The 13408-nt window shown below is 37.5% G+C and overlaps 1 protein-coding gene across 1 annotated transcript in view; it reads left to right on the top strand.

Annotated features, from left to right (window-relative positions):
• TBCEL (tubulin folding cofactor E like) overlaps positions 1-12525 on the top strand; it is a gene marked incomplete at both ends in the record, with an annotated part of 48437 nt that extends 35912 nt beyond the window's left edge. The window contains one exon of the mRNA XM_079708526.1: positions 12207-12525. Within this exon, the coding sequence (XP_079564652.1) occupies positions 12207-12525 (319 nt within the window). The remainder of the gene's footprint in view (positions 1-12206) is intronic.
• Positions 12526-13408: the final 883 nt, after the last annotated feature.

Raw genomic sequence — 13408 nt, 5'->3', positions numbered from 1 at the left:
TATCAAAGGTCATTTGACCATGTATGTGAGGTTTTATTGCTGCCCTCTCTATTCAATTCCATTGGGCTATATGTCTGTCTTTATGCCAGTACCACACTATTTTGATTACTGTGGCTTTGTAATACGTTTTGAAGTAAGGAAATGTGAGGCCTTCAATTTTATTCTTCCTTTTCAAAATTGTTTTGGCTAATCAGGATCCTTTGAGATTCCATATGAATTTGAGGATGATTTTTCCTATTTCTTCAAAAAAATGCTGTTGGGATTTTGATAGGGATTTCATTGAATCTGTAGATTGCTTTGAGTAGTATAGACATTTTAATAATATGAAGTATTCCAATCCACGAACATGGAATGTCTTTCCATTTATTTATGTCTTCATTAATTTCTTTCAACAATGTTTTGTAGTTTTCAGTGTTGTCTTCCTTTTCTTAAAAAAGCCATTGATTTCTGCTTATTTCCTTCCTTTTGCTTGATTTGCCCTTCTTTTTCTAGTGTTTGAGGTAGGAGTGTAGATCCTTAATTTGAGCACTTTCCTAATAAACATGTAAGTGCTATAAATTTCACTCTCAGGACTGCTGGTGTCCCACATGTTTTGATGTGTTACATTTTAATTTCCATTCAGTTCTATGTTTTTAAAAATTATTATTTTATTTGAGTCTTCCTGTTTGTCCCATGGATTATTTAGAAGTTTAATTTCCAAGTGTTAGGAATTTTCTTCTTATCTTTCTGATGCTGATTTCTACTTTGGTTCCATTATGCTCAGAAAAATACTTTGCATAATATCAATTCTTCTAAATTTGTTAACGTGTATTTTATACCCACCCTGATGATTGTTCCATGGGCGCCTAAAAATCATGTATTCTGCTTTTGTTGGTTGAAGTGTTCTATATATTTCAGTTAGATACTGTTGATTGATTGTTTTGTTCAGATCTTATTCTTGCTGATTTTCTGTCTGGTAAGTCTATCCTTACCTGAAAGGAGGTGTAGGTAGCCTTTTGAGTCTGGTTTCTTTTATTTAGCATAATGCATTTGAGATTTATCTATCTTGTGTGTATCACTAGTGAGATCCTTTTTACTGCTCAGTAGTACACAGTTTATTTAGACATTTATCAGCTGAAGTACGTTCTGGTTGTTTACCCTTTTTTGGCAATTTATTAAGAAAGCTATTATAAACACTCACCTATGAGTTTGTGTGTGAACATAAGTTCTTATTTCTCTTGGGTAAATACCTAGAGGTGGAACTGCTGAGTCATTTGGGAAGTGTGTGTTTAACTTGTCAAGCTGTTTTCCAGAGTGACTGTACCATTTTGCTTTCCCATCAGCAACATATGAGAGTTCCTTTGCTCCACATCCTCACCACCACTTGGTATTTTCAGTTTTCTTGTTTCTGTCTTTAATTTTAGCCATTCTAATAGATACATCATGGTATCTCATTGTGGTTTTTTTTTTTTTTTTTTTGCGGTACGCGGGCCTCTCACTGTTGTGGCCTCTCCCGTTGCGGAGCACAGGCTCCGGACGCGCAGGCTCAGCGGCCATGGCTCACGGGCCTAGCCGCTCCACGGCATGTGGGATCTTCCCGGACCAGGGCACGAACCCGTGTCCCCTGCATCGGCAGGCGAACTCTCAACCACTGCGCCACCAGGGAAGCCCTCTCATTGTGGTTTTAATTTGTATTCCCCTAGTGACTAATGGTGTAGAGCATCTTCTCATGAGCTTATTTGCTATCCAAATACCTTCTTCAATGAAGTATCTGTTAAAATCTTTTGCCCACTTTTGTACTGGGTTATTTGTTTTCTTATTGAACTTTGAGGGTTCTTTGTATATTCCAGATATATGTCCCTTACCAGATATGTGTTTTGTAAATATTTTCTCTTAGTCTGGCTTGTTATTTTATTTTTTATCAGTTTCTTTCAAATAACAAATGTTTTAAATTTTGATGACATTCAACTTACTGATTTTTTTCTTTTATGGATTGTGCTTTTGGTGTCATATCAAAGAAATCTTTGACCAACTTAAGATCACAGGGATTTCTTACGTTTTCTAGACATTTTATAGTTTTAGGTTTTACATTTAAGCACATTTATTCATTTGAGTTAATTTTTGTATATGGTTTAGGATATGGATTAACTTTTTGTTTTGTTTTAATTTGGGTATATGACTGTCATTGTTCTAGTGGTATTCATTGATAAGACTATCTTTTTTCTATTTAATTGAGTTTATACCTTTGTTGAAAATCAATTAACCATATAGGTAGACTCTCTATTTCTGGGTTCTCTGTTCTTTTCCATGATCTATGTGTCTATCCTTTTGCCAGTATTATGCTGTCTTGATTACTGTAGCTTTAGAATAAGTCTTGGGATCCAGGTAGTGTGGGTCCTCCAACTTTGATTCTTTTCAAAGTTATTTTGGCTATTCTAGTTCCTTTGCCTTTACATATCAACATTAGGATAAGCTTGTTGAATTCTAGAAAAAAAATTCTGCTGGCATTTTGATTGAGATTGTGTTGAATCTGTAGAACAATTTGGGTTGAATTGATATCTTAATAATATTGAGTCTTCCTGTCCATGAACCAGTATACCTCTCCATTTATTTGTCCATGAACCAGTGTATCTCTCCATTTATTTAAGTTTTCTTTGATTTCTTTAAGTAATTGGTGTTTTGTATTTTTTCACAAAAATTCTGCACATATTTTATTACATTTTTACTTAAGGATTTCATGTATCTAAGTCCTATTATAAATAGTACTATTTTTTAATTTCAGTTTTCAATTGTTCATTGCTAGGTATAGAAATACAATTGTTTTTTGTATATTGACCTTGTATTCTGCAACCTTGCTAGACTTATTAGCTCTAGTATTTCTTTTGTGAATTCATTGTCGGCAATCATGTTGTGTATGATGAGGCACAGTGTATGTCTTCTTTTCCAATCTATATGACATATACTTCTTTTTTTTCTTTTTTTTCTCTTTCCTTTTCTTTTCCTGCATCTCTTGAAAAATTCATGTAGTTTTTCTTATTTAGTGTCCATTACAGTGAATTACATTAACTGATTTCTTAAAATGTTTAACCAGCCTTAAATTCCCAGGATAAATCTCATTTGCTTATTATATATTACCTTCTTATACATTGGTGGGTTAAACTTGCTAATATTTTGTTGAGGATTTTTGTGTCTGTTTTCATGAGGGATATTGATCTGTAATTTTTTTTTAATGTCTTTGCCTTGTTTTGATACTAGGATAATGCTGGCCTCATAAAATGAGTTTGTGAGTGTTCTTTCCTCTTCTTTTTTCTAAAAGAGTTTGTGTAGAATTAATATTATTTTTTTCTTAAATATTTTGTAGAATTTATCAATGAGGCCATCTGTGTCTGTCGTTTTCTTTACTGGAGGTTTTAACTATGATTAAATTTATTTAATAGATATAGCCTGATTCAAGTTATTTGTTCCTTCTTGAATGAGCTTTGGTAATTTGTGTCTTTGAAGGAATTCATCCACTTCATCTTAGTTATTGAATTTATGGGCATGAAGTTGTTCATAATATTCATTTATTATAAACCTTTAGTGTCTGTAGAGTCTGTAGTGATGCCTCCTCTTTTAGTCCTGATATTGGTGTCTTCTTTTCTTGATCAGTCTGGCTAGAGGTTTATCAAATTCACTAACCTTATGGACCAGCTTTGGGTTTCCTGGTTTTTCTGTTGTTTATATGCATCCTATTTCACTGATTTCTGCTCATATCTTTATTAGTTCCTTCCTTCTTCTTGCTTTGAGTTTAGTTTGCTCATCTTTTTCTAGTTTCTTAAGGTGGAAGCTTAGATCATTGATTTGAGACCTTTCTATTTTTCTTTTACAGACATTTAATTCTACACATTTTCCTTTAAACACTGCTTTAGCTACATTCTATATTTTTTGATATATTGTATTTTTATTTTCATTGAATTTAGAATATTTCCTAATTTTTCTTGTGACTTCCTCTTTGACCCTTGGGTTATTTACAGGTGTGTTGTGTATTTTCCAAATTCTTGGGGATTGTTGTTGTTCTGTTAATGATTTCCAGTTTAATATCATTATAGTCAGATAACATACTTTGTATTATTTCAATTATTTTAAACCTATTAAGTATGTTTTGGGCCTAGGACATGGTCTGTCTTGGTTAGACTTCCATATGCACTAGAAGAAAATGTGTGTTCTGATGTTGCTGGGAAATGTGTATTAAAAATGTCAGTTAGGTCAAGTTTTTAGTGTTGGTCAAGTCTTTACATTGTTTACAATTTTCTGTCTGCTTGTTCTTTCAATTACTGAGAAAGGGGTACTGAAGTCTCCAGCTGTAATTGTGGATTTGTCTATTTCTACTTCCAGTTCTATCAGTTTTTGCTTCATTATCTTGAAGCTCTGTTGTTAAATACATACACATTGAAGATTGTTATGTCTTCCTGTTTGAGCTTACCTCTCCCTGTCTAATGGTTTTTGCAGTTATCTCTAACCAGCTCCCCAGACCCCTGGTCTAGAACCAGCTCTTGTAATGGATTTTGGAGACCCTATCCCACTGATTATAGAGATAGAGTTAGGGTAAATCTAGTCACCTAAGCAGCAGGTGATTTGATTCAGTTCCTGTTGGTAGAGCTATCTTATTACTTCTTTTACCTAGACCCATTGCTCAAAAGAGGTAGTCCGAGGCAGTGGATCTGCAGCAGCTTTTTGCCTCCTTATTTCATGCCCAGCCTCACATCACCCTACCCTACTCCTCCTTCAGGCAGTGAACCTGTCTTGAGTTCCTCTCTCTCCCATGGAATACTTTTAATTTCTTTTGCCTAACAGGAACTTAACTCCTGACTGCTACTGCCTGATTTGGACCTGGGGTCCAGTGGTCCTGTGGTTTCAGTTGTATGCTTTGTATTTCTGTTCAGTTTCTGGTCCATGGAGATGTCTGTTATTTTTGAGCCTGGGTATGTCTTCTTGAAATTCAACCCTTTCTTATTTTATCCATTTTACTCTGTATTTGGAGCAGAAGTGCATTAAAATGTGAATTTATGGAGCCATTTTGATCAAGGTTTTAACTGTATTGATAAATGTAGATTAAAATAATTATTTTAACTGCTGTGTGGTATTCCATTATATGACTAAGTATCTTTATCCATTTACTAGGCAATTTTGACAGCACTTGAATTTAAGAAATAGTGAATTGAAACAAAATTCTATGACTCAAGCCTTGATGAAAAACTATATGGAAAATACTAAGTTCTGTTTCAGATACTTTGCTATGCATGAAAGATGAGAATAAATAATTCTGGAGGTAGGTGAAATACAGAAGCTTGAGGAAGACAAGTGGGAAACATCTATGGCTTAAGCTAAATAAGAGAATGAGTGCTGTGATGGAAGATCACAAAGAGAAAAGGGAAGAGAATCTGGGAGTGAGTTTTGAGTGCTACCCAAGTGTAGATGGTAAAAAGAGAACCTGTAAAGAGAGATTGAAAGGGGACATTTGAAATATAGAAAGGAGAAGAGAATTTCTAGAATGGTATTCATTATTGCAGCAAACCATTAATATGATGAGACCTGAGAAAGAATGATGGTCTGAGAACAAGACCTCAGTTCTAATTTCCACCCTTGCATTCACTAGCTAATAGACTTTGGGCTAGCAAACTGGCCCTCTATTACTATATCTGTAAAATATGTAATAGATGATCTCTACAATCCTTTCTGCCTCTGAAATGTGATGTTTATGTGTTTTAATAAATAAGGTATTGGTGACCTTGAGGAAACTGTTTCAGTAAGAGTATAAAATCCCAGCTGTAGAATGCTAGGGAGATTTCTTTGATATGCCATGATATGATGCCATACCAAAAAGAGAGAAAGCATACCATACAAGAGGGGTTAAATAACAGCAATCAGATATTTGAAATGTATTTTGAATCCTTCGTAATGCCTTGGGAAACAAAGTAAATTTCGTGAATGTTTTTCATCTAGTTATACTTAATGATTTGTTTCAACCAAGGGAACCATAAGAGATTTTTCATGTTTTATTTGTTGCCTTCCTTAAAGAGAGAGATGTATGTATTAGGGATTTATTTTGGAGTAAAATAGCTTTATTTAGAATAAAGACTCCAGTTGATTCAATATGGGTCTGCATTTGAGAATCAATAGAGTAATGGAATTGTTAGCATAAGACTACTATAGGCCACCTGTGAGCACACTACTGGGATACCCGTAATCCCATTGTGGTATATGTGCCTGCATAAAATGTAAATCCCATCATTTTTCTCTAGGATGCTCCTTGAGATGGTGAGCTGCTTCTTTTATGGATTTGGAGCCATGAGGTCCAAATGTGCGAGCTTTCTGCCAGCTCAAAGCCTTTGGCTCTAGGCCTCCTTTAGTCTTCCAGGTTCCTAAAAATAATGTAAAATATTTAATGTTCATATTATTTAGTTAGAATAGTTTTTAAACTAGTTAGAGCTGAAAATGAGTTAACCTTTAGTCTCTATCCATCTTTGGGTTTTAGGTTTTGTCATAGGTTCACCCTCAGACTAAGATTTACGGTAGGAGCATTCAGTCTTTTTCAAGTAGTGTGCCAAGTCTTTATTCTAGCTTCATAGACCTGTGACTGATTGTGACTGAGGAAATGCTCCCAGCTGTCTTAGGAATCAAGAGTGAAAATGGACAATAAGAGAAAGGGGCATACCTCTCCCAACCTGACCATCACGCTACTAAAACCTGCTCGTGTGTCTGTCCCATCAGGCAGGTGTGCCGTGGACTAGGAACGGCTAGTGTGTGAAGGCTTGCTTACTTACGTGCACTGGGAGTGGAGCTGCCCTACCCCAGCTCCACTAGGCATGGGTTCATTCCCCGGTCCCCCCTTTGTTAGTGCCACCTTCAGCCCCACCCTACCAGTAGCCTGATTTTTAACTGCTCACCGTGAAAAAACCCTTAAAGTTGAAAGAAGCTTTTCTCCTCGTGGGTGTTTTTATTTAATAGGAAGAAAAAGAAAAGCACAATGCCAGTTTGCCTGTGGGTAGTGTTCTTCACAAGGTTTCAGCTAGCATTTGGTTCCCATTTATCATTCTCAGCTGCCCATGTGGTCATGCTGGCCTTTATGCTGTGTGTAGTAAATTTTGGTTTTGTTATGACTGATCATTTTCTGTTAGGAGATCATGGGGGAATGATATTCAGAAGTTCTGAACACAAACACAGACCAATATGTATTACAATTTAACATTTGCTTATTGCAGTACATCCTTGTCAATGATATCATCCAAGGTAGACTTATAGCATTTTGCCCACTTCAGAAATGAGACTTATAAATATTAAATATTTTTTAATAATCAGATAGAGGTACTGACTGGTAGAATATAAATTGAGATCATTAATTTTGAAGACTACTTAGTCATCAGAAATCATTTACCACTTAAGACTATAGCTTTGGGAAGAAAAAAGCCCTTTACCTCTTAAGACTATAGCTTTAGGGCTGATGCTAAGAAAAGCTCAGATAATACAGAATATACAGATATAGTTCAGACATAGTTTAGATGAACTTTTGAATAATGAATAAAATATCTAAGCTGGAAGACTAGGTAGAAATTGGTTTCTAAAATTTACTGGGCATTTTTAAAAATCATGATTTCTTGTGTCTACTGATTTGCCCTGCTTAAAGATAATCCAAAATAAGATACTTAGGAGTAAACATATTATCTTAAAATCATGATCTTTACTTATGTAACTTTTAGGGGAACATATTCAGTGTATATAGTGAGTCACAACTCTAATGCTTTTTCTTGATTTTTACAGCATAAAGAGTGAATATTTGTTATCCTAGTCCGTATCCAAACTTTCATCCATATATAAAACCCTGCTGGATTTACCTGAAAATTAATAAGTGAACATTGCTTTTAAGATTAAATAAGTGGAAAGCAGGTGCAGGGAGTGGTAATGTCAATGGCACAAAATAAATTTGGAAAGTTACGTAGGAACGAAATCATGAAGGGCCTTTCATAAGCAATGTATTAGTTTTCTATTGCTGCTGTAACTAATTGCCATAAACTTAGTGGCTTAAAACAATATATACTTATTATGTTATAGTTTTTATGTGTCAAAAGTGTGGGCACAGGATGGCTTAACTGGGTTCTCTGCTTAGGGGGGGCCAAAATTTTGCCTACCACAATTATGTTAAAGAGTTAGGGCTGGGCTTCCCTGGTGGCGCAGTGGTTGAGAGTCCGCCTGCCGATGCAGGGGACACAGGTTCGTGCCCCGGTCCGGGAAGATCCCACATGCCGCGGAGCGGCTGAGCCTGCGCGTCTGGAGCCTGTGCTCCGCAACGGGAGAGGCCACAACAGTGAGAGGCCCGCATACCGCAAAAAAAAAAAAAAAAAAAAAGAGTTAGGGCTTTATTCTGATGGGTATTGTGTGATTTTAAGTAGAGGAGTGTTGTAGTCAAATTTGTGTTTTATGACAATGACTTTGGCTGTGATATAGACAAGGGTCAATTGGGGACCACCCTGAAGTCTTGGGAAACGATTTGAAATTCAGTTACAGATAACAGAAGCCACAAACTAGCTATTTTAAGAAGAAAGGGATTTCATACAGGGAATAAGGTGCTTACAAAATCTTTGGAAGGGCTGCCTCCCTAGGATTATCCCTAGAGCAGTACCACAGAACTAGCCCACCAAGGGCACTGCTACCTCTGCTAGCATCAGATAAGGGGAGACTCAGGAAGCTGCTGTCCCTGGTGCTGGATCACACCACCTTAGCTGTGATCTGGAGATCAGCAAGCTGCTGCTGAGGGTGTTGACTCCAGGAACACACTACTTGAACCACAATCTGGTAATTAGGAAGCCTCTACCCAAGCTGTTCCCACTCCATGTCTGCTAAATCCACTATGTCTCTCCCCAGGGCTGTTGAATGAGATTGATGGAAGTTAAATCTTACCTGCAAAGGAGTGTGGTAAATGTAGTTTTCAGCTTTGCAGCACAGAAAGGCATTCTAGGAGGAGGCTGAAACAAATACTGAGGAAAATTACCCAGCTTATGCATCCAAAGAAAGTTGTAGCAATCCAGGTTATTAATGATAGTGGCTTGAATTTACAAGACAAGTGGGCAAGAGAGATGAAGGTAGATTCATGAAATATTTAGGAATAGAATTAGTATGACACGGCAATTGATTGAGTGGGAGAAGTGGAGAGGAGAGGTAGGAAGGAATCAGGATGACTATTCATTTTCTGGCTAGGCTGATTAGACAGTGTCTGGTGCCATTTACTGAAATAAGGAAGACTAGAAGAGAAGATGGTCGGGGAGTAACAATGAATTATTTCTGGTCATGTTGATTTTGAGAAAACTATAAGACCTTTTAGAGTGTCCTAATTTATAGGTCATTTAATTTGTAGATAGACGACCAATTGCAGACTAGTTTCTGCACAGGGACCATAATTTTGTGTACAAATATGTTTGTGCTTGAGATAAATTCAGTTGACTATAGTGTCAAGTATAAATAAGTCTAGGATTATACAGTTATTATTTTAAGTTTTAGTTTTATATTTAACTAGATTCAGGGCTTAACACTAGTTCTTTAATCTCATTGTTGAGTAGTGGTTTTCTTTTTCAGAAGGACTCATGGGTGCCCTGTTCCCTAAGTTCTTGTTTCAGAATATTTGCTTGTTAAATTTATTTCTGAAAAAAACTTGGTGAGGTATAATATTCCTGGGTCATACTTCCTAATTTACTTATTTGGTAGGTAATGTGTTATTTTGCTCCTGTTTCTTTCACTGGTGCTGAAATCTCCCTTTTCATCTCATTCTGCTGTTTATCATTTATCTTTGAGCTCCTGTTTTATTATATTTATGCACTTATTAATTTCTAGACCTTAGAGTATTTGTGGGGCATTTTCTTTTCATTCAATTATGTTTTCTTTCAGATTGAGTTCTGCCTCTGCCTTTTACTTAATGTGTTTCTCTCTTTTATTCCTTTTGCAGTGGTATGTGCTTAGTTGCCATTTTGTGTCTTATGTTCTTGCTTATGTATAAAAGTGGATACCTCTATCTACACCATCTCTTTACTGAAACATAGTATAAGTAAACTCCTTGACCCCTTTGCCATTGTTCCTTTTGTCCCTCCTGGGCAGAGCTTGAGAGCCTGGGGTATTACAATTCTATCTACTTTTCTGTAGTCTGAAGGGAAAATATCCGTAGAATTGGGTTCAGCTTATTTGACCCCTAGGTTCTGCTGTCTTTTTCCAAGATTTTATTAAATTATCATAACCTACTTTCTCTTACTTAAAGGCATATGCTAGGAGATTGGGTGAAGGAAAGATACCTTTGGACTTCGAATCATTTCACTTTTTCAGTTTGGAGCCTTAGAAAACTTCAAGGCCTGGTAGTTTTGTTTTTTGTTTGTGTGGACTGTTTTGTTTTGTTTCGTTTGCCATTGCTAAGATCCTGACATCTTGGCAGTGGGATGTAGAGACTTCTGATCCCTAAGGTGTTTCCGCAGTCTTCTTCCCAGCTGACTCCTTACCCCCCAGCCCAGTTTGCTCTAAATTAGGAAGTACTGGTCAGTACGCTCAGGATTTTGTTTCCTTACCTTCCTTCTCCATAATGGCTTCTGGGGGGTGAGTTAGGACCCTTGCTTAACAGAACCACATGGTACAGAGCTTTTGGTTCCTTTTAAAAGGTTATGGCAATAAGGCAGTTTCCTCTTTTCCTGTATTCGTTGCTGCTGGTAATGTTTTACCCTTTTAAAAGAATACCATTTGGGGCTCAAGTCCTGGGAGAAGACGATTCTATAATCTGTTTCATCGTACCATCACCTTTTCCAAGAAGTCCTACCTAAGTAGATTTCAATCATATATTTTCTTAGTGGTGTGTGTGTTTTAATAATGTAAGTCCCAGACAGCAGGAATGTAATGTTAATACTGTTTATTTGCATATGAACTTAGAACTTACAAAGTGCTTACTCATCTATTATTTTATATGATTCTTATGACTGTCTTATAAGGTAGGAAGGGCAGACTTATTATCCCAGTTTTACTGGTGAGAAATCTGAGATCTAGAAGGGTTGAGTGAGTTGGTAAGTCACACAGCTAATTATGAGATGGAGTCAAGACTCTGAAGTCAGGTCTTCTGACTCCAAGGCCAGTGCTATTTTGCCATACCTGGTTCTCCCCTTCCTGGACATGATTACTTCCATCCCTGACCACAGATGTCTTACTGCAGCTTCCGTGTTCCTACCAACCACATTATAACACTGATTTAACTGAGTCAAAGCCAAAGGTAGGGTGGAGAACGTGGCGGGGGTAATCTTATGACCATTGTATTCTGATTCCGAACTAACCTCAGTATATCTTGGTTATAGTAAAGCTAATATTAGATCTTTTCAGCATTTTCCCCCTCTCTGGTTTGTAGGAAACTGCTCAGCTTTCTCAATGAAATCAAACCTAGATCCTCCAAGGCTGGCAGCGGAGACAAGATTTTCCACATGGGAAACTTGTCCTCCTGGGCCCTAGTCTCACCTCTATAATTCACTTTCCTCTTGGTGTCTTTGGCTGTTTATTCCTGCCTTGTTCAAGGAACTTGTGTCCTTCATTTACCACTTTTTTACAAGAACGTATTCTTGACTCTTCCACAAACTCCTTGTGTTACAGTCGACTAGGCTAGGCTGGAACATTCAGCAAAGCATCAGAAAAAGCTGAGTTAACAGCTAACATACAACTAGAGATGTTTTTGTTTGTAACTTATGCCTTCCCCAGGGGTCAGAAACTGCTGGCCTGCATCCATCTTCCCATCTGTTGCCAAGGAACACGTGCTTAGATATCTGCCTGCCTTGATGATGATGCCCAAGCAAGCAGGCTCTACAGAGTGATTAGACTTCTCTCTATAATCTTTGTAGTGTCTACTTTTTTTCTAGGTTCTCCTCTCCTTTCTAAGCTGATTCTTATACAAAGATTAGCAGCAGGCATGTCGGCCATCTTTAGGAGAGACTCTTCACAGATCCACAAGAATGGGGTTTTACTGTGGCCTCAAAAGGGCAACGATTTCAGGTCACAGATTCCACAATAGTCACCCGATAGGTAGGTAGGCAGGTAAGTAGATATAATATTAGACTAGGATATTAGAAAGATGTTGAGAATAACAGTGTAGTTTACCTGTAGTTCTGAAGAAGTCAGTAGTTCATGCGCTAGTGGCTTAAGTTGTCACTGTTTTGTTTTGTTTTGTTTTTTTATCCTCCTAGGTATCATGAACTAGTCACAAAATATGGGAAGTTGGAGCCTTTGGCAGAAGTGGACCTGAGACCCCAGAGCAGTGCAAAAGTAGAAGTCCACTTTAACAACCAGGTGGAAGAAATGACCATTCGTCTGGACCAAACAGTTGCAGAACTAAAGAAACAATTAAAAACTCTAGTGCAATTACCCACTAGCAACATGCTTCTCTACTATTTTGACCACGAAGCGCCCTTTGGCCCAGAGGAAATGAAGTACAGCTCTCGAGCCTTGCATTCTTTTGGCATTAGGGATGGAGACAAAATTTTTGTGGAATCCAAAACAAAATAACCTCCGCCAGCCTTGTGAGAGCACACACATTAGGACTCGCAGGGCATTTGTTCCCATGAGGTTTCCTTCAGGAGGGAGAAGTTTGCTCTATTTTGTTTTGTTTTGTTTTGTTTAGGTTTCAGGGGGGTTTTGTATATTTCCCCCTAGAATGGGTAGGGGGCTGTTTTGGGTATTTTCTACCACAGATTCCTTCTACTCCGCCACCAGAATTGGCCACATCTCCAGTTTCTGTGCCCTCCCTCATGAGAGGGGACTAGGCAGCCACCGACTTCTTACTGTGTTCACTGGGATCTGTCTACTGCTTGGTCCTCATGACCACTTAGGTGTACTTGTGATGATGGCATGAACAGCATTGTCCCCTCAGAAGAGTATCTTGCACTTACTTAAATCAGGAAACAAGGAATCTTTCCAGGAAGGGCCAGCACGTCTCTCCCAATTTCTCCTTTTTCCCCTCCCTCTCTCCTTCTTGGGTTCAGTTTTTCATTTTGACTTGTGTCCATACATGTTTACCTTAGTTTTATTCTGTCCATAATGAACTTCTTATTTTTCAACTTGGGTAACTTTTTTCTTCATTTCTCCCTTTTGAAATAATTTGTCAGCCTGATTCTGATCTCAGGTACTCAGTTAGAACCTATAGCTCTGTTAGGGTCTGGAAGAAGAGTAGATGGAGTGTTAAAATTCCAGGAAGCACAGGCACGGCAGCCTGATCACTCTGTATGTAACTATCTCAATTTTAATGTTCCTCCCACAGTATATCAACCATTACTGACATGAGCTATGTCACATTCCAGAGTTCTTCGCTTTTTGCTTTTTGAATGTATTTTTTCGTGTCTGTCTATCTTTTTCATTACTTTAAACGACTGGGAATGGAGGCCTGACTTTA

Source organism: Hyperoodon ampullatus (genome assembly GCF_949752795.1).
Source record: "Hyperoodon ampullatus genome assembly, chromosome: 7".
Lineage (NCBI taxonomy): Eukaryota > Metazoa > Chordata > Mammalia > Artiodactyla > Ziphiidae > Hyperoodon > Hyperoodon ampullatus.
The sequence above is the reverse complement of the archived record's forward strand: the minus strand, read 5'-3'. Positions and strand labels throughout refer to the sequence as shown.